This window comes from Danio rerio, chromosome 16, assembly GCF_049306965.1.
Source record: "Danio rerio strain Tuebingen ecotype United States chromosome 16, GRCz12tu, whole genome shotgun sequence".
Taxonomy (NCBI): domain Eukaryota; kingdom Metazoa; phylum Chordata; class Actinopteri; order Cypriniformes; family Danionidae; genus Danio; species Danio rerio.
This window is the reverse complement of record NC_133191.1, coordinates 46,293,319-46,321,226: the sequence shown is the minus strand read 5'-3', so window position 1 is coordinate 46,321,226 and position 27,908 is coordinate 46,293,319. Positions and strand designations below refer to the sequence as shown.

Genomic DNA, 27,908 nt, shown 5'->3' with positions numbered 1-27,908 from the left:
AAATGTTGTTACTCCAAATATTCGAAGGGCACTGCTTTTCACAGTTATAAATATACTAAATGAAAATGACGAAGAATAAAATGGAACCCAGAAAATTGTGTTGCATCGTCCAAATAAATAGATAGCCTAAATCACAAGATATTTTTTACATATTTTATTGTTTTGGCAAGCAACATTTTCACTTCAACATGAAATTCATCCTGGTCCTGTTGAGGCCGTAAAGTGAACAGACAATGTCAGAGAGTGACGATGTTCTGTGACATCTAAATGTTAGTACAATACCATCCATGATTAATGTAATCATCACAGCAGTGCAAACAAAACTGTTCATCTTCATGACGGTATTCATAAAATCATGCAGTAAAAATCTACCAGTTCAACAACCACCTAATGAAAGATATCAAAAGTAAGAAAAGCAGAGCTGGGAAGTCTCGAGAAATGCTCGATCATGCATAAAGGTAGTGAGACTTTGGCAGTGTTCTGCTGCCCTCTGTAGTCACTACCACACATTGGCTACTAAGAGGGAGAGGAAAGATTGAAAGGAGCTTTTTTTTTTTTTACCGCACTTGCATACATGAATGCATCTCATTCCTGCTCTTCTTCTCCGTTTTCATCATGCATTGGTGCTACATGAGACACGCTTTAAACTTTGAGTCATTCATTTTCCATTGACTTCATGCAGCCCTTGATTATCTTGTCAGTAAAGACGAAACGAATAGGGGAAACGGCATGTTGTTAGTAACCATTACTAATAATGTATCGCGTTACTTCCCATCGCAGAACTCGTTTATGACGTCAATGCACTTTCTTCACGTCTGTGATGATGATCTGTGACATTAATTTGCTTTGCTGTTATTTTAATAGCTTTTCATCGTACTCGTGCTTTTTAAATGACGATTTGTGCTTTAGTGATGAATATCCATAACGCTTGTGCAGATGCCGCAGTTTTATAAGTTGAATGTGCGAGGCGGTTTTGCTTATTTCTCCGTTTGATATGGATAACTGGTATTTCTTAGCTTATTTTTATTTATTTATTTTACATATTTGCTGTTACAAAAACTAGTTTGCAGGGTGATTTGTCTAATTTTTCTTGGCTATTAAATCTGCACCATTACAGACAACGTTTAAAAATATGGTGGGTCGTGAAGCTGCTGTGGTCTGTAAATATAAGCATGTTACATTTGCTTTAACAACTTTGTGTCTGTTGTTAAATGAAACTTTTAGGCTATATGTGAGAGACAAAGACTTATTAGTTACGGTTAGCTTACCTGTGGCTAGTATTATAAGTACTCAGAATCCCCTGTATGTGAGACAGTAGGATAGGAAGCTCTTGTAAATGTGCGTTATGTTGTCATTAATTACTGTCCCCAGCTGCCAAGCATAGTTGCAAATTCTGTCTTGAATTATATATATATATATATATATATATATATATATATATATATATATATATATATATATACACACACACACACACACACATGTTTATGTATATATATGTGTGTGTGTGTGTGTGTGTAATTATTATAGGTGTAACGATACACAACATGATACCTCTTTAAGGACATCTTTTCAGGTCAGGAAAAATATAACTGCTTCTTCAACAAACCTTTTACTTGTAAAATAAAAAAGTCAGTAAGTCCTGCTGTAAATAGGTTTCTTACAGTTGTGTGCAGAAGGATAATTATTTTGTTGTTAATTTGGAAAGAGGTTTGAAGTATACCGTCATCTTTAAGTAGATGCACCAGAATCACTTCATGCACAAAACACCTGCCGTTTTTGACTAGCATGCACGCAGATGCTTGTTTAATGAAGTCTGAAGACTCGATCACTTTGCGTTTTTGTACTATGGAAATACTCGTGGGAATTTCAACCGTGAGATGCAAGTTAAACAAACAAATGAAACACATTAGACAGCATAAAATAACTGTAGTTATTAGTTTTAGGATCTCATGATGCTCTTTTTTTTGTCGCCATAGAACCAAACAGACAAGCAAATTTCTGTTCTCATGACAATTCTGAAGTTCCCCTCAGTCCTGAGTCGGTATCACAATTCCAACATCTCATTTCAGACTTGTTTCTAGCTAAGAAAGTCAGAACTGTGAGCTAAAAAGTTTTAATTCCATGGAGATAACAACAAGCTGTCATACTCATTTAGTAGTTAAAATAATGCAGCATTTGTTGGGTACACAAGCTTCTGTTGCGAATGTGTATTACGTTACACCCCTAATACTGTACATCAATGTGTTCTGATTTTCTAGCTATTTCTTCCCTTTCATGTGTTTTTGATCTTTTAAATAAGGATATATAGATGTGTGTTCACATATTTCAAGTTTTTTTTTTTTAGATCATCTGTATATAGTTGTGTATATATTCTTTTCTGTTCTGGCTCAGTAAATATACTAGTGAACTACACAGTTTCTAACATGTCTAAAGTCCTCTGGCTCAGTCGATATATATTAGTGACTTATGTTGATCCCATTTAAAGCGGAGTTCTCTTGATGTGAAAAAGCATTACAGGTGTTAAGAGCTAAAACATATGTACAAGTCATGTTGGGTATGATTTGTTATGTGCAGTGCTACAATTACTGCATTCTTCATTTAAACTCAGAGCGGTCATCATGTGCCTTAAAACAAAACACTTCCTTTAACGTAATGTGTGACTGTGTTTCCCTGATGGTTTATAATGGTGCCTCTGTCACAGTCGAACTCAAAGGTCAAACAATGGTCCTGTGGTTTGGCAGAGCGCCAGAGAGGGAGACGGAGAGGCCGTTGGTCGTGTCATGATGGACAGAGCTTCAAGCTTTTGGCTTGAGGCTTTTTTTAGACCTGAAATGAAACAAAAGGCAGATTGTTACACTGATTCCTCAATACAGAAAGTCAGGATTTGACCATAGCAACTGTTTTTTTACAAGCCCACCTGTGTTATTCTGCCACCGCTACACCTGCACAGTTATCTTTGCTCTCAGAGGTTATAGCTAAATATTCCGCCCTAAGAGAACGGAAGAGAGAGAGAAAGAAAGGCAGAACAACAGAAAAGGCAATGAAGAAGAGAACAGCTTGCAGAAAAACACTGATCAGTTTAGGGTTATATACTTTTGAAGGAAGAAAAGAACTGAAAACTAGAGGCAGAACATCAATCGAGTTTGAGAGCATTGGTTTAGAACAGTGGTGTTCAACCCTGCTCCTGGAGATCGACCTACCTGCAAAGTTCAGCTCCAACCCTCATCAAACACATCTGAACCAATTAATCAGGACCTGAACAGCACTTGATAATTACAGGCAGGTGTGTTTGATATGGGTTGCAACTGAAATCTGCAGGACGGTAGATCTCCAGGAACAGGGTTGGTCACCCCTCTGGTTTAAAAGCACTTGAGGCAGGCAAATCCTCGTTTGAGGTGAACTGTCCCTTTAACGAGGTCAACAGGTGTTTGTTATCAAGGAAAAGCAAGCAGAGAAGAAGAGTGTGTTCAATGGGAATGTGGAGAGTTGAGACTCACTCGCTCTCTCTCAGCGCTTCCTCTCCGGCTGCTGCAATCTTCCTGTAGCAGTAAACCATCTCCACCACCAGCCACAACTGCAGCCCGATAATGGACACGTACATCATCACCTCAGACAAGATTGACGCCATCCCTCGGGTTGCTGAAGGTAGGACAAAGCCCAAATTCAATTTACTAACATATATGTAACCGTGGCTCACAAAAATAAGCCTTGTGCTGTTGGGAAAAGTCATTGTATGAGCAAAATTGTATATATATATTTTTATTTTTTTATTTATTTATTTATTTAATAATAAAAGTGTCATTTGCAGTGTTTTTAGGGGATTGTAATTTTCTCTGCCATTAAAATCCCATCATTATTTTTTCAGTTGTTATTCTTTGCTTCAAATAAGAGTCTGTAATGTGTTTCCCTTTGTAGCTGGTTGGTTTGATTTATGGTTTGTCGGACTTTAACAAAGTTCTTTTATGATCCATATAGAAAAATTACTTCTAGAACAAGCTCTGCTGAAAAAAAGTGAACACCACCACTCTTGATTTTATTGTGTACTATCCCTTTATGAAAAAAAAGTGTTGTAGAATTCTGTTGGGTAAAGATTGTGTCAATGAAGACATTTGGAAACTTCTTTTCATAACTCTATCAAAACTAAAGTACATTAGTAAAGTTCATGATTAAGAAGGGAATTCTGACAAGTTTAAAGGTCCAGTGAAGTGCTCTTGTAATGTGCATTTTTACTCTGTTTGACAAAATCTCAACCAAAACATGAAGAGAATGTGGTACATATAGTGTAGATCCTCCCCTTTAAAAACAAACAGTCAATAGCATTTTGTTTTATTGCGCTCTGCTGGTGATGGTGGTTGAGCTCAAGCCCATCAAACGTGAAGAGTTTTTTGAAGACGGTGGGCTATATCAGCAGTGTTGTGCTACTGAAAAATAGCAGTTACACCAAAAAGTATTGGTCACTGTTAGAGGTCATTTCCGAGTCACTTTTCCAAAGAGCATTTTTAATGCCTTTATAATGTCATGTCAGTGCTGCATGGAGAATACACTGTTGATCAGCTTCACAGTTTTAATTAATTTGCATTCTCAACTAAAACAGAAGACAGACTTAAATAAAAAATGAATTTAAGTTAGACCAGCAGCACAAAAATAAATAAAATAGGTGATCAACTAGCTGAATAATATATTCAGAAACAAGAAAGCAAAATTTAAAGCTTGTATTTAATCCTTAAACATGTTCCTTCACAGCCTGAGTATGAAAATAGCGACAATATACAACAATCACAAAACCTTATTGAAATAAATCAGGTAAATCATCATTCAGAATCAATTTGGTGAAATTCAGCACCAAAAAAACTGCTGTTTTAAGCAACCATATGTTCTATGCATTTTAAGCAAAACAGAAACATAACAGCTGCTCAAAAACAAAATCGATAAGCAATTTTTAAACTAACCACAAAAGAAACGTGGTATGTCAACAACTTATAAAAGTAAGCTGTGCATATTCAAAGAGCAAAATCTGCTGTTGTATAACCGCTATAAAAATATGTGAAACAATAAAAAATAAAAACAGCATTTTTCTGAGCAATATACAACACTATACATTAAAAATAATGTTCGTTATTCAGATAACAAATGTGTGCTTATTTATTTAAAACAACAAACATTAGTAGTATTAATAATAGTAATTATTAATAGTAATGTTAATAGTCTCTCTGTCTCTCTCGCGTGCAACCCGTCTCTTGTGTGCACACTTAGTGCACACTTTACTTTTGTCCAATCTGGCTCCTTGTACATGACGCGTCTTCTTTACAGTGGTTGTTTCCTCCACCAAAGATGTAGGCTAGACTGCAGCTAAAATCAATTAATTTACCAAGTAATGAACTAACGTATTATATTGAAATAGTTGATATATTTAAAAAGTAATGTGTATTTTTTACTATCAAAAGTAATGCCGTTACAGTAACGCATTATTGCCCAACACTGCATTTCAGATACTAGAGAGCATTTGATGTTTGATTTGATTGTTAAGATTTGATGAGAAACTGAAGTATGAGGTGATGTAAATGTTGATCTATTTTTGCAGAAGTGATAAACTACAAGCTTTACATGTTTATATCAGTCTTTTATCTACTTTCTACTATAAACATGAATTTTGTTCATGTTTTGATGCTCAATCACTCATAAATATCATCAAAACAAACAATACTAATACCAACATCTAAAAAAAACGTTATTTTCATTTCATGGGATCTTTAAGGGCGATTTTTCTGTATTATTTATTTATTTAATGGAACCCTTAGATTCCAGATATTCAAATAGTTTTATCTCGGCCAGATATTGACCATTATAGAATATTAACAAACCATACATTAATGGAAAACTTATTTATTCAGCCATTTGCAAAAATAGACACTTGTGACAATCCAGATTCACATATTTGGTTACATTTAATTTAAGCACATTGTCTAAGGATAATTTTAATTTAGTACAAAAAAAATACTGTTGAAAGAGAATTAACACAGGGATTTAATGTGTGTTATCAGCATATTTGTACACGTTTGAGCATTTATGATTATGTAAGATAGACACAGTTTCATAATGATTCAGTTGTGACATCAGTGCTGATGCAAGTCTGAATCAGCCTATGACATGACGTTGCGTCTGATCCAATTATCACTGTAAGCATATGTGATGTGACCAGAGAGATGTTCTCAGCAGGAATACAACACGCATGCTGACTTCTTAAAAGTTTATTTTGACTTTAAGTTTCAATAAAAATTCTAGTTTAGTTTTTAATTTTTGCATTGTATTAAAATGATAGTTTTATTTAGTTTATAATTTATTTTAATTTTTATTATGTTTTTTTATTCTAACAAACTCAGTTTAAAATTGTACTTCAGATTTGGATGTGAAGTCTCTTTTCAAATATTTAAAGACCTTTAATATAGAGCATGTGGCTGTTGAAAAAAACTACAAGGTATAAAAATATATAAAAGAGCCGGAACATGTACAAGCAGAAACATGGAAGTGTTTCTAACAGGTGTCTAATGCAGAAGAGAGGGAGGAGTGTGTCCTATAATTTATAGTATCTTGTAATTTGTCAAGCCCACTCAACTGTATGGAATCCACTAAAACAGCACAATACATTTATACCATTTTCTATTAATTTATTCCGCCAAACTCAGTTTAAAATTGTACTTTAGATTTGGATTGGAGCTTTATTGAAGCCTCATTTCAGTCTAAAGGACACATGCAAGCATTTTTCACATGTTCATTTTTTTCAAAGTAGACATTTTCTAATATTTCAACATATTAGTTGATCTCAGTTAACAAAAGGATGAATAGGAACCAATAGTTATAATATATTATTAACCAATAGTTAATAATAGTTAATAATAGTTATAATAGTTATAATAGTTAATAATATACTTGTGTATATATGTTAAAGCAGTCCGGATCAAACCCACAGCTGAAACTAATTTAACAAAATAACTGAAATAATTGAATAAAATAAGATCATGGTGTAGAAATGAGCACACCCAATAAAAAAAAAAAAATTAAATACATTTTATCAATTTGTCTTTTTGCAAAACTACATTTGAATTAAAGGGCATCAATTTCACCCATTTAAATTCATTTCCCTTAGTCCCTTATTTATCAGGGGTCGTCACAGTGTAATGAACTGCCAACTATTCCGACATGTGTTTTACACAGTGGATGCCCTTCCAGCCCACACCCAGTCCTGGGAAACACCAATACATATACTACGGCCAATTAAGTTCATCCAATTCACCTATAGCGCATGTCTTTGGACTCTGGGGTAAACCAGAGCACCTGGAGAAAACCAACGCTGGGAGAACATGCAAACTCCACACAGAAATGCCAACTGACCCAGCCGGGACTTTTCAAACATTCTTCAAAATATCTTACCCCTTTTTGTGTTCAACAAACTCAAACTGGTTCATAACAAGCAAAGCATGAGTAAATGGCAGAATGTTTATTGTTGGCTGAATTTTCCCTTTAATCATGTCGACACAAATCAGAATAAGGCGCTGATAAGATAATCAGGCTGATAGAACACAGAAAATCCTCTGCAGTTCAGGGTGTGTGCATGACGACAGATGAGTCAACACTGAATGGAAGAGTCTTTGAGATGTCAGAATCAAGGACACTGTCGTTGCCTTTACACACAGCCCTCAATGAAAGGTGTTGTCATAGCAGCAGCAGCAGCAGCATGGCTCTTCATCACTGCTCTCCTTGACTCAACAAATAATTCATTTTTCAAAGCAAGTATGGTGATTAGGATTACAATGCACAGATATCATTTATGGCCAGTTATGTGCATTTTTATGCAAACATTTGCTGTTTTTATTTAAATTACATTTATGGGCAGCACGGTGCCTCAGTGGCTCAGACTGTCGCCTCACATCAAGAAGGTTGCTGGTTCAAGTCCCGGCTGGACTAGTTGGCATTTCTGTGTGGAGTTTTCATGCTCTCCCTGTGTGCGTGGTCCACAGTCCAAAGCCATGCTCTATAGGTGAATTGGGTAAGCTAAATTGGCCGTAGTGTATGAATGTGTGTGTGAATGCAAGAGTGTAGGGGTCTTTCCCATTACTTGGTTGCAGCCAGTAGGCCGTCCGCTGCATAAAACATATCCCAGAATAGTTGGCGGTTCATTCCGCTGTGGTAAACCTTGATTACGGAAAATGAATGAATGTAAAAATGGACCTACCATGTCCTACTACGCTGATGGTGATGAACTTTGTGGCGTTGGTGTGGTACTCATAGTTGGGGAAGATGAGGATTCTGTCGAAGAAGCATCGAAAGGTGCCGGTGTCATTGAAGGTGACGTTGAGGATGTAAATTGAGCCGTCCTGCACGTCGTCTGTTTTTTTACTGCCATTCCAGGCCAGGCGGTCTTCAAAGCGCTCGTCTGTTATGCTGGCTGTCATTTCTGCATAAGTGTAGATCTAGTTGTAAGAAAAAGAGCTTTCATCAACGTCTGAGACTGCTATGACAAATAACCAATGAGAAAGGCACCCCAGCAAACATTTTTCGTTTTTAATAGATGTCTAATAGATGTCTAAACATAGTCGTCTTGGCTAAAACAAGGCTAAATATGGGCTGTCAGTGAAAATCAAATAGACTTCTAAGAATAGGCCAAAACAAGTCTCTCAAATAAACAGAAATGATTGACTACACATATAATGTCTGTCTAATCTGTCTATTTGACGACTAGTCTAGTTTTGGGCTTTTTTTAAACATCTATTATATTTTCACTGACTGCCCAAATTTAGCCTTGTTTTAGCAAAGCTGTCTACGTTTAGATGTCTGTTAGTCATCTATTAAACACATTCAGTTGTGTTTTTATTTATTTATTTGTTTATTTTTATTCATCTGTTATTTTAATAAATCAGCATATACAAATACAGTCTCGGCTATACAGTGGGAAAAAATGGGGAAATATGCAAATAAGTAAACAGGATAAAATCAGAAAAAATGATTCATGTAATGCCAAAAAAGTGTCCATAGCTGCCAAAAGTCATCAGACTTTTGAAGTACGCCATAGGTGAGTTTCTTGAGTGGAAATAGCCTACATACTTGAGACAACCACATTTTAAAGGAAGGTACCCGAGGAGATGACAACAATAAAAGTATACATTTCTTTGCCACGTGCGACGCTGTGGCGCAGTAGGTAGTGCTGTCGCCTAACAGCAAGAAGGTCGCTGGTCAGTTGGCGTTTCTGTATGCAGTTTGCATGTTCTCCCTGCATTCGCGTGGGTTTCCCTCGGGTGCTCCAACTTCCCCCACAGTTCAAAGACATGCGCTACAGGTGAATTGGGTAGGATGAATTGTCTGTAGTGTATGTGTGAATGAATGTGTGTGTGGATGTTGCCCAGAGATGGGTTGCGGCTGGAAGGGTATCCACTATGTAAAAACATGCTGGATAAGTTGGCGGTTCATTCCGCTGTGGTGACCCCGGATAAATAAAGGAACTAAGCTGACAAGAAAATGAATGAATGAATTTCTTTGCCACATAAAACGAGATTATAAACAAATGGTTGATGTGGGAGTCCAACAGTCTCTTTTTCAAAAAGACAGTATTTGATTAAGCAAACATGCACACAAAGGGCTCTGTTTTAATGATCTAGGGGCAAAGTCTAAAGTACATGATGCAAAAAGCATTAAGGTCAGGTCCGCATCCACTTTGGCTGAATTTGATCCACTGAATTTACGGAAGCGAGTTTTTGAACTGAAATAAAATAAACTGAAAATTGCTGTTTGACTTTTAAACATCGTATTTTTAAACTGAACTGAATATTTTGAAACTGAAACGTGGAAGTTAAAGATGAAGTATTGAATTTATAAGTATGAAAATGTATTGTTGTTGAAATATTCACAGCTCAAATAAACTTCATTCAAATAGTTGATAATTTCAGGACCCACAAATACAAACCAAATACTTGGCAAGTCAAGTCATTCAAACGCAAGCTCGTTATTTCAATGTAATCTTTGTTTTAGTTTGTGCAATTCCACGAGATATTTATTTTAATACTAACATTGGTTTTTTTCCATATTCAAGCCTTTAGCATTTATTATAAATTACATTTAAATTTCTAAGATTTTACACATGGTTTATCTTCTGATATTATTCATTGCAAAACATCTGAGTTAATTATATTGTGTGAAATGATTTTTTTTTTTATTCGTTCATGCATTCATTTTCCTTTCACTTAGTCTTTATTTCAGAGATTGCCACAGCGAAATGAACCGCCAACTTTTCCAGCATATGTTTTATGCAGCGGATGCCCTTCCGGCTGCAACCCAGTGCTGGGAAACACCCATAAACACTCATTCAGACATACATTCAAACACTACGGCCAGTTTAATTTCTTCAATTCACCTATAGAGCACGTCTTTGGACTGTGGGGGAAACCAGAGCACCTGGAGGAAACCCAACACTGGGAGAACATGCAAACTCCACACAGAAATTACAACTGACCCAGCAGGGACTCGAACCAGAGACGTTCTTGCTGTGAGGCAACAGTGCTAACTAACCACTGAGCCATTATGCTGCCCAACACATTAACAATCCAAATGAGTAAATGATGACAGAATTTTCATTTTTGGGTGAACAATCCCTTTAAGCTGCACTTTTAATGTGTTTTAAATTCACTTTTAAATTTAATTTTAAAAAGGATTTGAGCAACTGCACATTAATTTAGGTAATCCATGATGTGTGTGTGTGTGTGTGTTTGTGTGTGTGTGTGGTGGAAAAAGGCAGCATCTGTGTCTCTGTCACATGAAGCTGCATTGCCTGTTCTTTGTCTCATACTCACGTGTGTGAATTCACTCTCGCCTTTGGCCATGAACCACCAGTCCACCGTGGCGGAGGCAACCACTTCTCCTCTCATCTTGCAAGAGATGCAGGTCAGTTTGAAGCCTTTTCCCGCCACTGCCTCTGTGTCAGAGTCGACCTCCACACACGCTCCATAGCAGAGCCAAGCTGAGGAAAAACAACAGACCTTCAGAAACAGAAACGGTTGTACTGTATTTCTTAAAAACGCTCTAAGTCTTACTGATGTCCACTTTCTGTTTTTAGCTGACAGGCATTAACTCTTCTAGATCTTCTCTTCTTTTTTTGCGTGCGTTCCCTTTTTTATTATGATTAATTATTATGCATGCTGTCTTTTTTAGTTCAAGGCCGAGCGTTTTCTTGCAAGCTTTATTTCCACTCATATAAACTGTGCATTAAAATTGTCCAATTGAACTGTGCATTTTAATGTTTGGTTGTTTTGACTCCACAGAAAAATTCTTGAGGGGAAATAAACTGTTAGCAGTGAGCCGTGATCCTTTTATTGACTCAATATTTTCATATATAGATGCACGTTTCTATATATGCCAGGATATATGCCAGACACTTGCAGAAGGGAACACACCTGAGATTCCAGGTATCTTTCTCACACTTCACCCTGCAGTTTCCACAGAAGCATCTGCATCGATCTCAATCAATCACCTTTTTGCAAATCTGACCTCTGGAGAAGTGTTTATATGTGTGCAGTGAGATGAGGGACAGGAAACATCGCACACATCAATATATTACTATTACTACAGCCGTCCTGCTATTTTTTTTATGGATCTCTCTTTACTGTGTTAATCTGGAAAACAAGAGTTATCATTTGCTTTTGATGGCTAAGAGGAAAGGAAGGAAGGAAGGAATGAAGGAGGAAAGAGAAAACATTGGTGGCACACCAACTGGAAGACAAGAGAAGAAAACAAGAAAGAGAAAGGAGACAGAGTTAAATGTTTTTTTCCACATCACATCACTGATTATTAATGACAGATTATTGATTTACTGACTTCTGATTAGCTGTGGAGAAGAGGAAGAAAGGTATATTGGGAAGGAAAGCAAGTTGTTAGCACAGACATCTTACAAGAGGAATGGGATTACACACACTGAAACTCCTACAAAAGCAAATTACTTAAAGAAATCCAAATTACTGCCTAAACCTAATTTTCTGAGACTGAATTCTACACATATAAGTAAATACTCTAAAAATTAGCATGATTTCTTTCCACATTGCGAATGTTTGTATTTGCTCCACTATTTGTTTGATGTAAATGCATCAACGATAATAAAAAAACAGACGAATAATCAGCACAATATAATTGTAAACAAACACACTGCCTCTGTTCATGGTGGCTTAGTTAAAATTGCAGATTTAAATAAAACTTTGGGGGCTTTAGTATTAGTTTGGTCAAAAAGAGATTGTGTCAGACATGAAAAATGCCAGATAATACTCAATACACATTGTTTTGTGAGTTTATTAGCGGTCAGAACAAAGGACTCTTAATGATCTAAGCACAAAGTCTAAAGCACATGTCTCTAAAAGCATTAACGGAGTGTCCAAATCCACTTTTTCAATTTAAGAAATGGAAAAATACGGTCTGCACCCTGGCGCATGGTCTAACAGGGTTGTGCTTATTCTCTTAATGAGTAATGGGTGTGTTTTCAGCACAACGTGCATTAAACCAATCAGAGTCTCATCTCCCATTCCCTTTAAGAGTCAGTTGTGTGCAGCATTTGCTATTTACATGGCGGACTTTGTAAGTGGAAAAACTGAACGCTGCACTAGTGAGAACACTGTTAAACAGATTATCTGTAGCTCGAGTTATTCAATTTACATATTTAACTGAGTGGTTTCATTTGTGCATATATGACCACATTTGGTATGGTTTTGAGTATGCGGTTTGCAGTTTCTATCATTATAATTGAAGGAGAGATTCGTGTAAATACGAGAATGTTCATTCAGAGAATAGATGAGTGTAAGATCATTCATTTTCCTTTAGCTTTATCTCTGATTTTATCAGAGGTCGCCACAGTGGAATGAACCGCAAACTATTCCAGCATATGTTTTATGCAGTGGATACCTTTCCAGCCGCAACCCAATACTGGGAAACATCCATATACACTCACATTTAGGGGAGAACATGCAAAACTCACACCGAAATGCCAACTGACCCAGCCGGGACTGGAACCAGCAACCTTTTTGCTGCTATAGGCAACAGTGCTAACCACTGAGCCACCATTTATAAAGAGATAAATAGGTTTTTTATTTAATGCTGACTTAAAGTGAACATTTGGGGCTTTAAAACTAAATTCAAAATAAGCAGACTATCAAAGGACACCATATAGCGGGAGGGAAGGAGACGATGCTCTTAAAACAGAGGGACCGTATACTGTATGTGCACTACATGCTGACCTCAGACCTGTCAAAAAACTGCCATCTAAACTTCTGTCAATGTCACTGCGACGGCAGGGTCATTACATAACCCTTTTTACAGAGATTACATTATGCAACTTACTCCAGATTAGACTGCACAATGACCGCTTAATCCCAGGATTGAATTAATGCATTAAAGAGTTGAATTAAGCGCTTTATACCATTGGCTGAAATTTTGGCTAAACACTGTAAATCATGTAGTTCCTGGGAACTGAACTCATGACCTTCATGCTGTTTGCACCATGATCTGCAGAACCTCTGACAGAGTAGAAAAGGCCTTTTGGGAGCTGATTTAGGCTTTCGACATGAAAACAAGCTGCCGAGGACAACGTTTCCATGCCAGCCAGCCGTATGGCAGTGACATATACACTCTGGCCTCTCGGGGAAATGGCAAGATCTGTGACAAACAGTGGAGACTTTCCATAGAAACAAAGGCGCTTTAATACATCGGCCAATATGTGATATCATGTCCAGCATTTCAGTCCTGTCTAACAATCACCGCCGTTCACATCTCCTTAATCTAATCTCTAAAATTAATCTACAAAGGACGATATTGTTGGTCAAGGGTGAATGGTGAGCTTCACTGATATTTCCCCAGGCGATCAGATCTGAAGACAAAGCCTTTTCTTTCTGAGCTCCAAGAAACTTGTTTTTTTTTTGCAATACGTTGTTGATGATTGGATAACAAGGACACTCTCTATTATCCATTTTCCTCATGCAACTATCATTTCCTTAACCTCTCAATTAAATGGGTGTAAACTTTCAAGGTGCTATAAAATGAAAATCTGGATATACATGGGCATAGTTTAATAATAAGAGTTTAGTGCATGGAAATGACATACAGTGAGCCTTAAACACCATTGCTTCCTCATTCACCTGTAAATCCTGTTAGTGTGAAATCCTGGTGAAAAACAGGCCAATTAGAACAAAACAAATGTCTCGGATATTTGACAATGAATCATTAATATGTACACCCCCAGCAACATTTCCTGGTGAGATTACAATAATATCTTTTCCCGCTATTTTCTAATTTTAAAGGGCATCTTTTGTAAACGGTTTGGACAGAACTGTGTGTAGTTATAGTGTCCAAAGTCATATTGGGGTGATTTAAACACAATAAGTCTCTTTTTTATTTTTTTTTCCTGACGTTAAAAATAGGATCCAAATTTTGAGGATGACTGCAACGTGACGTAGGAGTGCGCCTACCTAATTGATTGACAGTCGTGTATTAACATGTCTTTATAGTAACACGTATACTCATATTAATAAGACATGCGCGCTATGTGTGTTTGTGTACGTGAACTTTGTAAGGACATTGTGTGTGACTCATCATTGTTGAAAGGATTGAACTAACTCCACAACAAATACATCAAATAATCATTGGGAAAGTTCTTGCAGTAGTATTCCTCACAAACGTTACGCGAGATCTGCTTCCTTAGCAGACCTTATGTCTGTCACTGTGCTGTTTATCTGACGCAGCCGAAGTGGAGATTGAGAGACATTCAATTTGCTCCAATATTCTTAAAGCTATTAATAAATAATCTGATTGTTAAACACATCTTACTGTGTTTTTTGAGCTGAAACTTTACAGACATATTCTGTAGAATCAAAAGATTTCTATCTTAAAAAGGTGGTAAAATAGGTGCCCTTTGCAACATCGTTGCTGTAAAAGAAGTAATATGGAATTAAAATGCTCACTGCTATTTTTTGCTGCTATGTGAGCATCAGAGACTAACACGAGCACCAAGAGCATCATGACACATCTCATTAATATTCATGACCCTTCCAAATAAGGTCAAAACAAAACATTTTCTCTTTCAGGTCAATTCCTAGGGTTGTAAGTTACGTGTAAAATTGTTTCTGGAGTATTTAGGTACCATCTACACTGTAAAAAAAATTGGGTTCCACACAATCCCTTAATGTTGTCTCAACACAAATTAAACTAACTTAATTGTTTTTGCAAATTTAAGGGAATTTAACAAAACAATTAAGTTGATCTAAAAAAAAACTCAAGAATTGTGTTTCAGCTCATTTTTAATAAGTAGTTACAACAACTAATTTAAAATGATCAGAATCGACACAATTCTTGAGGTTTTTTGTACAACTTAATTGTTTTATGTTCAATCCAATTTACTGAGTGTATGTAAACATCAGAGAACAATTTAAATCAATTACATCAACGCTTATTATGGCACCTTTAAATATTAAACCAGTGCGAGTCATTGTTCATCATACAGTATGTTCGCCTGTAAAGATTTAGCGTTCACACTCTCCCTCTTCCTCCCCCATCATCTCATCCTCTTTCCGACTTGCTCATGTGTGCTTTCAGACACACCTTTTCTCAGATGCACATCGGTTTTCCACAACACCAGACCTGTGCATGTACAAAACCTGCGTCACAGCTTTCTAAGGGAGCATGACAGTGCTGGATTCTGCTGAAATCTGCTTAGGATATAAAGACCTCACTCCTCATTGGTTTGCTTGTTTCTAGGCCTCGGTTTCCAGCCTTTGTTAAATGATTAATAGCCATCTTCCTTCTCCCTTCAGCTTTTCTCGGCTCTACACATTGGTCTAATCAGCAAAACAGCCTTCCTGCCTGTTAATGCGCAGAGCTGCTTTCTTGACAGTTTGCCAGTAGATCCATTATAGATTGGTTGATCAGCTATATGCTTATTAAATCATATTTACAAAACATTTGGCATTTTTTAAAATCATATGCAGTTAAGAGTAGTGTTATATTAATGTTTCAGTAATCTGTAATCTTTGATGACCTTATTAGAATCATTCATTCATTCATTCATTTTCCTTCGGCTTAGTCTTTTTATTTATCAGGGGTAGCCACAGTGGAATGCCCATTCAGCTGCAACCCAGTACTGAGAAACACCCATATACTCTCGCATTCACACAAATACACTGCGGCCAATTTAGACTATTCAATTCACTTAAAGCGCATGTCTTTGGACATCAACATGGGGAGAACATGCAAACTCCACCCAAAATTGCCAACTGGACCAGCTAGGACTCAATCCAGCGACCTTCTTGCTGTGAGGCGACAGTGCTAACCATTGAGCCACCGTTTCGCCCTTATGTTAAGTTAACAAAAACTGTTAAGTTATGCTATTTTTTTGATTTGACTGTAATTGTTTTAAATTCTTTGCTGTGCTTTATGGAATTGTAGTTTTTAAAACCACTTTTAAAACCATTGTTAGTACACAGCCTTGAACCTTTGTCCTTTGTCATGTTCTTTATATACATTTTATATATTTTATATGGTCTTCCATATAAAGTTTGTCACAAATCTCCTCAGAACAGGATCATTTGGTTGTAGTTTTTCTTTTTATCCCGATGAGGTAAAATTTACCTCATAACAGCATATATTTAGACCTATTCCTTTTGTGCATGAATTTAAAAGACTTCCCTACTACTTAAATGTTTGTGGTTAGAAAGATTATTTTAAAAGAAATAACACTTTTATTTAACAAGAACGACATAAAAATTTTTTTTTATCAAATTAAAATTAACTATCTAACTAACTCTGTTAATGCTAATAATAATAATATACATAAAATCTTACCAAGCAACACTAAACCTTTGAATAATGGTGTTTGCTTACATTAGTGCAAATGCACTTAACCAGCTCACAAAGATGAAGTCCATTACAGACCTTTCAGCAATTTATCAAACAGAAGCAGAATAAGGCGATGACAAAGATGAACAGTGCACTCTCACAGTGGATATCTTGTTGCGGTGAATTACATTATTTATCCTTGTAAAGCGGTGTAGCTTCCGGATGCTTTAAATGAAGACTAATAGAAATCAGGAGCTGACATTATCAGAGTTTATCCCACTGCATGAGTCTCCACTGATCTCTGCAAACACTTACTGTGATAAGAGTTTCACTGGCTGGTTAACAGCTGTATAATTTCCTGCTCTAAACACCATACTGCAGGAGTGCCATTATGTTCACACTGTCTGATTTGGCTTTGGATGAGGTTTTGGTTGTTAATGAATGATTGTTGTAGGTGTGTGATTTGTTTCTGAACACTGATGATTAGCTGGCATTGAGTGTTTTGTGTTTTTAGCCAGAGCCATATCACCCTGCAGCTCAAGACCGGTTACTCATTAAAGTTAAGCAGGGCTGAGCCTGGTCCGTACCTGGATGGGGGACCAGTTGGAAAACTAGGTTGCTGTAGGTAGTCTGTGTGGGTCCTAATGCCCCAATATAGTAAAGGAGACACTATACTGTCAGTGGGCGACGTCTTTCAGACGAGACGTTAAACCGACGTCCTGACTCTCTGTGGTCATTAAAAATCCCATGGCACTTCTCGTAAAGAGTAGTGTCCAGGCCAGAGTCCCTCTGTAGGCCCTTACCCATCATGGCCTCCCAATCATCCCTATCCACTGAATTGGCTTTATCGCTGTCTCTCCACTCCACCATTAGCTCTGGTGTGGATGCTACACATCGGTGGTGGTATGGAGAGACCCCCTTCATGATTGTGAAGCGCTTTGGGTGTCTGGCCATACACAATAAATGTGCTATATAAAATACACATTATATTTATTTGTAGTTGTAAAGGAATTGTAGTGTTAAACATTAGGAAGTTTGAAATTTAAATACATATGCTGGAATAGTTGGCGGTTCATTCCACGGTGGTGACCTCTGATATAGAGGCTAAGCCGAAGGAAAATAAATGAATGTATACTTTTACAGTACATAACTGGTAATTTAAAGTTACTAGTTCCATCTATGCAAACTACACATCTGAGGTTGAAATGATGTGAACAGATTGGCTTTATTTCATGTGCTAAAATAAATGAATACTTTTATTCAACAAGAATGAATGACCATAAAGTTGCTTTGAAACTCCAACCCCCACAAAACTATAAGAAGTTTTCTCTTTTCATCAAATAATAAAATAAATATGTTTAATAATGTAATAAAATTGAACGATGGTGTTAAATGCACAAACAAACTTGTAATAACATTGGTGCTCACAACAGGTCTATATTTGTGACCTAAGATTATAAAACCAATCATAAGTGTCCATTGTTTTGAAAGCTAAATAATTTGCAAGGAAATCCTAAATTGTTAGGATAGGACACTATTTGAAATACAACCATTTGTAAATCTGGAATCTGAGGGTTCAAAAAGATCTAAATATTGAGAAAATGCCATATATATTTGTCAGTATGGCTTGTTTAGCAATGCACATTATACTAAATTGAAGTTTGATGTAAAGTAACGTCTTTACCTGATATTTTAATGATTTTCGGTGGTAAAAAAAAGAAAAAAAAAAAACAATCATTTTTGCTATTGTCATGTATATATCTGTGCAACGTTAGACTGATTTAGTAGTCCAGGGACACATTTAAAGGTTTTTCCATTGTTCTTTTTTTTTTTAAATATAATTTCTCTTAAAAAAAATCAATGGGTTTTTAATTTCTGGAATCTGTTGTGCTCTATTTTCATCAAGATTTTTTGTTATTAACAGTCCCTAAAAACTATCTTTGCAAAAATTCTGAGTAATTTCACTGTTGTCTACCACTGTAAAAATGAATAGCTAGAGGGTTTGGAATATCAAAAACTGACAAATTTCTTTTAATATCGAGTCGACTGTTACTTTAAGACTCAGTACTGCTAACCATAAGGTCATGCTCAGGCATCGCCATTGTGCCCTTGAAAAAAGCATTTAACCTTGGGTTAATCCAGAGGGAACATCACTGTAATAACATTTATAGTGCTATCAAAGGGTGACGGTTTCATTCCAGAAACAATTCACACCATCCTTAATCATGTGGCGCTTCTGTAAAATCAGATACTGTAGATTTTACACTCTCAGATTGTATAATACAAGGAGATAAGTGACCACAGGGGACTTCTCTATCTTGAGCTTTCATTCTGAAACATGGTTTATCTTTCCATCTGCCAGTTTTCACTCCTTTGCTTTATCTCCTTTAAATTAAAACACTTCTCTTAAATCTCCTTAAAGTTTGGTGATCTTGTAAAATGACTAACTGTACCGAAAAGGTGTTACACAAGTAAGTTGTGTAACAGCTCTCATTTTGAGCTTTCTCGTTATCTAATTTAACCTTCTGCTCCAACAATTTCTAGGACTTCCTTAGAGCATGGCATGCCCATAGAGTATTGAACAAAAATTAAGAAATATCACTTTTTGATCAAAAGAATCAGTGAAATTGCCAATGCACACATTAATCATATGCATTATTTAATGACCTTTGCGTGTTGCTCTAAATAGTAGAGTCTAATTTAAACGTTAAAGAGCTTGTTACATTTTGGGTGAACTTTGTCATTATTAGCTATGCTTTAATCCCAAGATGTGATGTGCAAAACTGCAATATCAGATAAAAAATTGGTAAATAAAGCACAGTTTCTATTCAATCAGTCAAAGAGAACAAAATCATCAATTCATGATAAACTAAGGCCAAATAAACAAAAATAAAAATAAAATTTGCTGCATTGAGAAGCCAACATGGGCCTTTTCTCTTGTATAATAAATGACTTGTGCCTCAGAAGACAAAGATGCAACTTAATTAATGTGCGGTGGTTTTTAGAGGTGTGAGACCGCTTTTTTAGAGGTTATAATACCAAACCACTTTGATGATGGACTTATACTGAGGTCTTTTAAAATAAGTAAAACAACATTTTAGATATTTTACAATGTGGTTTACAATGTTGTGATAACAAAAATAGTCTCGATGGGATGACATTGATGGACATTTATAAACATCATGGCGTATTCTTTAAGCATTTTAATGCTTTTTCTATAACTTCCTTCATTGACGTCTAAGTACTGAAGAATAAATAAGGAATATAACATTTTTGATAAATACATCATATCAGTGTAATTACAAATCCACAAATTAATAATATGCATCATTTAAGCACCTTTGTGAAATTCTCTGAATGACAGCGTCTGATTTAAATAGGGATAGTTCATCCAAAAGATGTGGCGTGCAAAACTGGAATATCACATAAAATACTTGCATATAAAGCCCTGTTTCTATCAGTTAAAGAGAACTACATCGACACTAAGCTGGTGTCAAATATCAAAAGGAAATTATTTTTATTTAATTAAATACTTGCGCCTCACAGACAAAGACGAAACAATTAATATGCGGTGGTTTTTAGAGGCACAAGATCGCTGTTTGAGATAAGATGCTCAAGACAGTTCTAGAGGTAATAATACTAAACCACTTTAAAGATGGACTTTTGTTCAGGTATTTTAGTATGACTAAAACAACATTTTTGATATTTTATAATGTGGTGGGTCTGCTGGTTTGTCCATCAATGGCATCCCATCAGGCCTATTTTTGGTATCACAAAATGAATGCACATCTAGCAATTTTCATTAAGCATATTTAATGTAATATTCCATATCATGCATAAAAAAAGGTGGATGGAACCCCAGCTATTTAATCATCCTCCACTTGTTGCAAACCTTTTTGAGTTGAGTCAGGTAAATATACTGGAACAAAACAGCCATTGACTTCTATAGTAACAGTTTTTTCCTATGCACAGTACAAAAATATCTGTTAATTAACAATGTTCCGTATTTTGTGACTCATGATTTCTTCATTATCATTTATTTATGCTTTTTAATTGCATTATGGGACCTTGATCTTTTCTTGATCTTTTCTCCTCCAACTTTAGATGTTGAAAAGATTGAAAAAGTGACTTTTACTGACATTTGTAATAGTTTGAAGTGATATATTCACTTGTTTGTTGTTGTAAATTACAATACAAAAACCTGATAATAAACATTTTCTGTCATTTTACAGCCTTAATTTTCTATATATTATTCCCAGAGTTTGGTGTACAAAGTTCCACAGTAGCTTTACAGTATTTGAATTACATTTTTGGGGAACGCGGTAATGTAATGAACTACATTTTAAATACAGACATTACGTTGATTACACTGAGCGTAAACACACATATTTGCACACATATTCACATTGCGGGTGCTCGCATTTTCCAGGCACACCAGTTGAAAATCGCGAATCACATTACAAAGACTGACCGTTCAGCTTCATGCTTTGTATAGAATATACACATTTAAGTAGACTAATTACTTCAGACAGACACAGAACACCCAAACACTGCAGTGCTTTTACATACTAAGGATCTCAATGGTTACAGTTATACAGTTTTCTTCATGTCTTCTTTTGTGTTAAAAAAAAGACAATTAGGTTTGGAACAAGTGATTGATGAGAGAATTTTAAGTTTTAGGTGAACTCTTTAAGTCTTTTGAATATGTCAAGCTGCTGTGATCAACCCATTGTAATGTTTTTCAGTGAATATTAAATTACTGAAAGAGCTGCAGTTTATTTTGTATTTTATAGGTATATTTTATATGTTTTAAAAGTAAATTCAAAGTAAAGTAATTAGTAATCTGATTACTTTTCACATGACATTATTAGTAATGTTTTTTTTACTGTAGTAGTCTGTAATTTATAATTTATTACTTCTTTGGATTAACTTAACCAACAATGATCGACCAACAATGATCGACTACTGATGATTTCATCATCAGTAGTCAACAGAACAGAGATCAACATCCCATAATGCAACTCATACCCATAAATTAAAAAGAAAACACCTGTAAATCACATAATACGTTCATTTATTTTATTTTTCGGCTTAGTCCCTTTATTAATCAGGGGTCGCCACAGCGGAATGAACCGCCGACTTGCATCCAGCATATGTTGGATGCAGCGGATGCCCTTCCAGCCGCAAACCAACACCAGGAAACACCCATACACTATGGCATTCACACACACACACACTATGGCCAATTTTGCTCATCCAATTCACCTTTAGCGCATGTCTTCAGACTGTGGGGGAAACTGGAGCACCCAGAGCAAACCCATGGCAATGCATTGATTTGAACATTCAAACTCCACACAGAAATGCAAACTGGCGCTGCCGGGACTCAAACTACCTTCTTGCTGTGAGGCGAGAGTGCTAATCACTGAGCCACCCTGATGCCTAATCACAAAATACAGAACCTGTTAATTAACGGATCTATTTTACAGTGTATGGATGTCAATGGCTACTGATTTTCACCTTTCTTCAAAATATCTTTTGTGTTCAACAATTTTTATAACCACTTGAGGGTGAGTAGTTAACAATCCCTTTAGTTTAACTCAGTAAATTGGTAGAATAACACATAGTTCATCACGCTGACAATAGCATTTAGCTTAGCAAACTCAATCTTCCCAAAGCTGCTTACAAAGTGAGAATGATTAACAAAGGAAATGATGAACACTTTCATATATTGACCAGGTGATAAACCAGCTAATAACTAGTGAGTTTACATAACCTGCAACTAGTACACAAAATACAGATATCCTCATAATGGGCGTCCTAGCACACGACATGAAGGGAGATACAAATCCCCACCTTGTAAACTAGGACATCTATCGCCGAGGCATAACAGACAACACCTGTTCCCCGGAGAGCGATTCATTTCCATCACTGGCCTTCTTACAGTCACAGATAAAAGATAGTCAGCGCTGACAGCCACATATTTTAGACACCCACTACAGAACCAAGCATTCACAACACGACACAAAACAAAGCATTCACGAGCAACTGGAAGATAATAACAGCTTGTGATGGAAGCAACTGCAGATTCGGGAAAGAGCTTTATTAGTGTCTGGACCACCCCGATTACTCAGAACTCTGTTTTAGCATCAATGCGTGCTCTATGAACAGTGGCAGCTGCTTTGGTTTTGTTTTACTGAGAAGTCTGTAAACCTTAAAATCCACGAACAAACCCACTGTGAGCTAAATAAAGCCAAAGACATGCTACTAATGGACAGGTACACTATTAAAATGCAGCGTTCCACACCATTCATGTTGTCCTAATACGAATCAGTTAAGTGAACTTAAAATATTTAAGTGGATTGAAAATAAAACAATTGAGTTATCCCAAAGAAATCTTAAAAATTGTGTTGTTTCAGCTCGTTTTAAATAGGTAATTTAAACACTCACTTTTTGAGTGTACTTAACTTATGATTGGGTCAATGAGTATAATTAACAACAAACTTATAATTGGGTTAACAACAAGTATAACTTTTAATACTTCAATATAAATAGCTCTGGATGGAATACAGTACATTTTAAATATATAAAGTTATTTTACTAAATAGCTTTGTTCAGTTTTTAGGTTTTAAAAAATTGCAGCCTGAAATATATAAGTATGATTGACCAGGAAGCGATTTCAACATATGTAAATTATAATAAACTGACTTTTTTAATGAGTTAATGTAATGGAAAAAACATTTTGTCATGTTTGTTGATCAAAATATAACATGATGTAAAATTATAAATATCAAGTTTTGTTAAACTGTAAATAATAATGAAATGTATAGAATGGGGTTTTCAAGCATGCAGAATATAAAAGTGAAAATGTTAAAGCTTTAAATGTGTATTTTTAAATGTGTGTTTGTTTAATTTTAGCAAAAACATATTTTTACCATGAATTACAGATGATAAATTGTCAGTCAGTGTAACGATAGTACAAAAAATCTTATAACAAACTGGTAACACATTATTTTGATGGTCCAATTAAGTATAAGTAGACTGTCTGCTTAATATCTGTTGATTCTGCTCCTTCAGCAGACATTGAACTGACTATAAGAAATTTTGCAAGTACATGTCAACTTATACTAACCCTAACCCCAACCTAACAGTCTACTAGTAATCTAATAAAAATTAATTGGCATGTAGATAATGACTGAAAAATAGAAACATATGCTCACATGACTTGTATATCAGTGTATCAGTATCGGTATACATAAATTAATTATTTTGAAGAATACAGTGCTCAGCATATATAAGTACACCCCTGACAATTTTTTTTTTCATTCTTATTTTTAAAAGGAAGCTATACAATATTATATTTGTGCATTTATATTAGATTATTCAATACTGAAGCCAAATCTGGAGCTTATCTAACAAAATAACTTGCGATAATGGGCCAACTAGTACACCCAAATTTATGTTATAGAAAAATATTAAATATATAATTTTAAAAAAGAGGAAAAATCAAGATAAGCAAAAAAAATAAAATAAATTGTGTTAATTTTGTAGGTTTAATTTTTTTTTGTGTGCAATATTTTGCTTTAATTTAATTGTATTATCTTTCCATTTCTAAATATGTTTAGAAACTAAGATATTATTTTATTAAATATATCAGTCTTATAAACCAGTTTTGGTTAAATGCACCAAAATACATTGCCTATATTCACTAAGAAATGGATAAAAATATTATTTTTCAAAATGGTGTGTATTCAATTATGCTGAGCACTGTACCTATTTATCAGGAATATCTTTTTAATGATTTAAACATTTAATACATTCACCTATATCTTTATATCCTATATAATAGTAATAATTTTATATTGTAATTATATTGTATTTAATATTGTAATATTATATTGTGTAATATTAATTGAAATATTGTAATATTATTATAATATTAACATTCTAATATTGTAATTAATAATTGTAATTACTGTCAATAATAATCTATTGCAGTGAATGTATTTAATTAGACAACAAACACCAAAATGTCTTAGATGCATACACAATTCATTAAAGTGTCACATTTAAATGAATATATTAAGCATTATTGTCAATTTCTTCAATTTTTATGCTTGTTATATTGTATTAGGTTAATAAGTACATGTGATCCTTGACCACAAGGAATCAGTCAAAAGTAGGTCCACATGAAATCTGCGTGCGCAGAATTCCGCAGATTTTCAGCCCATCATAGATTGTTTATTTACTAGTGTAAATGTGTGCAAATTTAGATTTATCCAGTTTTTAAATTACTTTAAGTATAATTATTGACTAATATGAAAATATACATATGATTTATTTACAATACAGTTTGTTCAGTCCTATTTTCTGTCCTTTAGTAGAGATATTAAATGAGAGACTTGCTTTGTTTACTAAATAAAGTGGATTTAATTGGATTTGCATTGTAAACATTAAATACAAGTTAAAAATGTATAACTTTTTATTTCATAAAAGAGGTTTTAGTTATAATAATCCCAAAATCATTCCGCATAATCCGCAGATTTTTAACACAATTCTGCTCAGAAATAGCAAAAAATGTCCGCAGTTTCCGTCTGGCCCTAGTGAAAGTCAACCAGTAATTTAGTTTGAAAATCTAATAAATAAACTTTCCATATTATGAATGGACAATATTTGGCCGATATGCACTACTCAAAGATTGTGTTTTGATATTTACAAATTATATCATGATAACTAATATCCTAATGATCTTAAAGGGCAATTGATTATTCAATGCATATTGCACTAATGCCAAAAATATACCCGTGCAACATAAGACTGGTTTTGTGGTCCAGGGTCACATATATCTGTCTATCCAAAATTCCAAAATCCCAACACATAACAGCAGCTGATGCAATTTAGCTTCAGAGTGCATTCCTGCTATTCAGGCACCTCCAGCTCTGCACTGGCCTGACTGACACACACACACACAGACAAAGATTACAGCTGTAATGTGTCTATAAAAGTGCATTTAAGACACTCACCATGTGTTAAACACAACAGCGCAGGGACCCACAGAAGCCGCAGTGCAGACATCTTCACAGGCTTTGTTTTCAGAGTCGAGTCTCTGTCGTTCCCACTCACACACAAACACACACACACTCACAAACTCACAAACTCAAACTAAAGAGAAGGAGGCAAGTAGTCCACGAGACAGCAGATCAATTGCAAATCCAATATGTCCTTTGGATCTCTTATTAAACAGTTTGGGAAAGGAGATGATGGTGGGTTTTACTGTTCAGTTCAGATCCTGAGGATGCTTGCTCTTGTTCCTGCAGATGAGTGTTGTGATGAGGAGTTCAGTGAGAGAGTTTGAGATATGTGACGCCCTCTGTGCACACGATCCCTTCAATAAGTCCACACACAGAGTATTCAGTTACTCCACGAACGAAAAATGAGCTGAGGACTCAAGTTTCAATCACTACCTCTTCTTCTTTCCCTATTTAAATACTCCCAAGTGCATTCTTAATAATAGATATGAATATAGTGATTAAAATTCTCTGATCAATGTCTAATTTTCTAAAATACAGTATATGTTATACTCTGATCAATATTTAATTTCATAAACTAGATTTTGTTAGATATGTGCTATTGTCTTGACAGCGGAAGACTTGCTGTTGAGGTTTTAATGAGAAATGCATGTAGATAATGGAAGACGAGTGAGCTTAACTAAGGATTTTGGGATATGCATTTATGTTGGGTGGTTTAACCTGATGATTTTTAGCAATGCAATCTTTGACACAAATAGAAAATAGATTTAGTTCATGATTATGTGTCTTTGGCTTTGTGCAAACTTACATTCAGTCACTCCCTTTTAGAATAAACAATATTTACATGTGTATTTTGTGGATTATTGCTTATGTTAATGTGTGAACTTACAGAGAAATCTCCAATGATCAATTCCTACTTGAAGTTATAGGCGTACAGCCAATTATGATGAGGAATGGGCTGCTAAATGTGTGATGTGAGGAGATTTACATTGCAATTGACATTGAAAACATAGATTTAATCCTTGTCTTTTGATTAAATAAATGCATATGAAGTTGCTAGCACATGCAGCAAGTGTTTACTATGGCCGGATGTAGTTATGGCTCATGCCATCTGGTAATTTTGTCAAGGCGCCTGTATTTCCAACTGTTAAACATCAAGGCATATGTCTAACAGTCTATAATGATAGCTAATAATTCATCATTCGTGCGTCACACATTATATATAAATGAATTAATTTCAACTACATTCCCATTTAAGACTATATTCAGAGGTTATATATTTCGGCTGAAGGAAAATACGAATATAGGCGACGGTATTTTCCCTGTCAACAATAATAAACGTGCCCTCAGGGTGCTTCCTTTGCTCGTTGTATATATATCGCAGCCTACCGTAACCGATTTCCACAGGTATTTACACAAAATAATCCTCCTTGCCCTCGTTTTGTCTTCCTTCAGCTGGTAAAGATCCACCAAAAACCGTATTCTCGCTTGATGAATTCTCGTTAAATCATTCCGTCGTCCACCCGAGGCGTTTATCTGAGGGAAATGAAGCACATTTTGGGCTTCGTACCCTCATCAATGTTCGGTGCTGAAAGTAAGAGCTGCACAAAAGAATCCGGAGCACCACACCGTTAAACCAAAGCGCGGCGCGTTCATTCGTGGATGCTCCGTTTGGGATAGGCGAGGAGGGACTGGGAGGGCGCGGGGATGGACCATAGATGGGGGAGGGAGATGCGATATTGATGCATTGCAGCAGTATTGGGATGGATGGAAAGCGAGATAGATGAGGGTTAAATGCCCAAGTCGTTATGGCAACGTAAATATATGGTTTATCGAGCGACACGTTCATTCACGCGGTTGGTTCAGGTGTCATTTAGTGCTGACTCGTGATGCAAGACGCGTTTCTTCTCAAACATTCTCGTGACGCCCGGATTATTCGGGAACAGATTATTCTAGAGTCTGGAGGCCAGGAATTTAAAACGAGTGCTCGAACTCGGTGCTTGCTTACATAATTTCTCTCATGAAAAT

General features: G+C 35.6%; 2 protein-coding genes across 16 annotated transcripts in view; both read right to left on the bottom strand.

Moving 5' to 3' along the window:
- Positions 1–139: 139 nt before the first annotated feature.
- On the bottom strand, positions 140–27,573 carry scn1ba (sodium channel, voltage-gated, type I, beta a). 7 transcript variants are annotated; one of them, XM_073925003.1, is made up of 8 exons: positions 26,126–27,573; positions 25,875–26,013; positions 11,442–11,537; positions 10,842–11,008; positions 8,234–8,471; positions 3,501–3,642; positions 2,921–2,992; positions 140–2,829 (listed from the first exon to the last, which is right to left on the bottom strand). In XM_073925003.1, the coding sequence occupies exons 4-7, from the start codon at positions 10,914–10,916 to the stop codon at positions 2,926–2,928; spliced, it is 522 nt and encodes a 173-aa protein (XP_073781104.1). In that variant the 5' UTR covers positions 10,917–11,008; positions 11,442–11,537; positions 25,875–26,013; positions 26,126–27,573; the 3' UTR covers positions 140–2,829; positions 2,921–2,925.
- LOC108179646 (uncharacterized) overlaps positions 26,129–27,908 on the bottom strand; it is a 50,487-nt gene continuing 48,707 nt past the window's right edge. For all 9 annotated transcript variants that reach the window (XM_073926554.1, XM_073926556.1, XM_073926552.1 and 6 more), the window contains one exon: positions 26,129–26,236. In XM_073926554.1, coding sequence (XP_073782655.1) covers positions 26,129–26,236 — 108 coding nt within the window. The remainder of the gene's footprint in view (positions 26,237–27,908) is intronic.

Bases quoted from the DNA above. Each gene is read 5' to 3' on its own strand.
- scn1ba (XM_073925000.1), bottom strand. From the start codon at position 25,926: ATGTCTGCACTGCGGCTTCTGTGGGTCCCTGCGCTGTTGTGTTTAACA. The intron at 8,472-10,841 runs GTGAGTATGAGA...TCTTACAACTAG, and splicing joins GCGAGAGTGAATTCACACAC to ATCTACACTTATGCAGAAAT. The intron at 2,993-3,500 runs GTGAGTCTCAAC...CCGTTCTCTTAG, and splicing joins GAAGCGCTGAGAGAGAGCGA to GGCGGAATATTTAGCTATAA.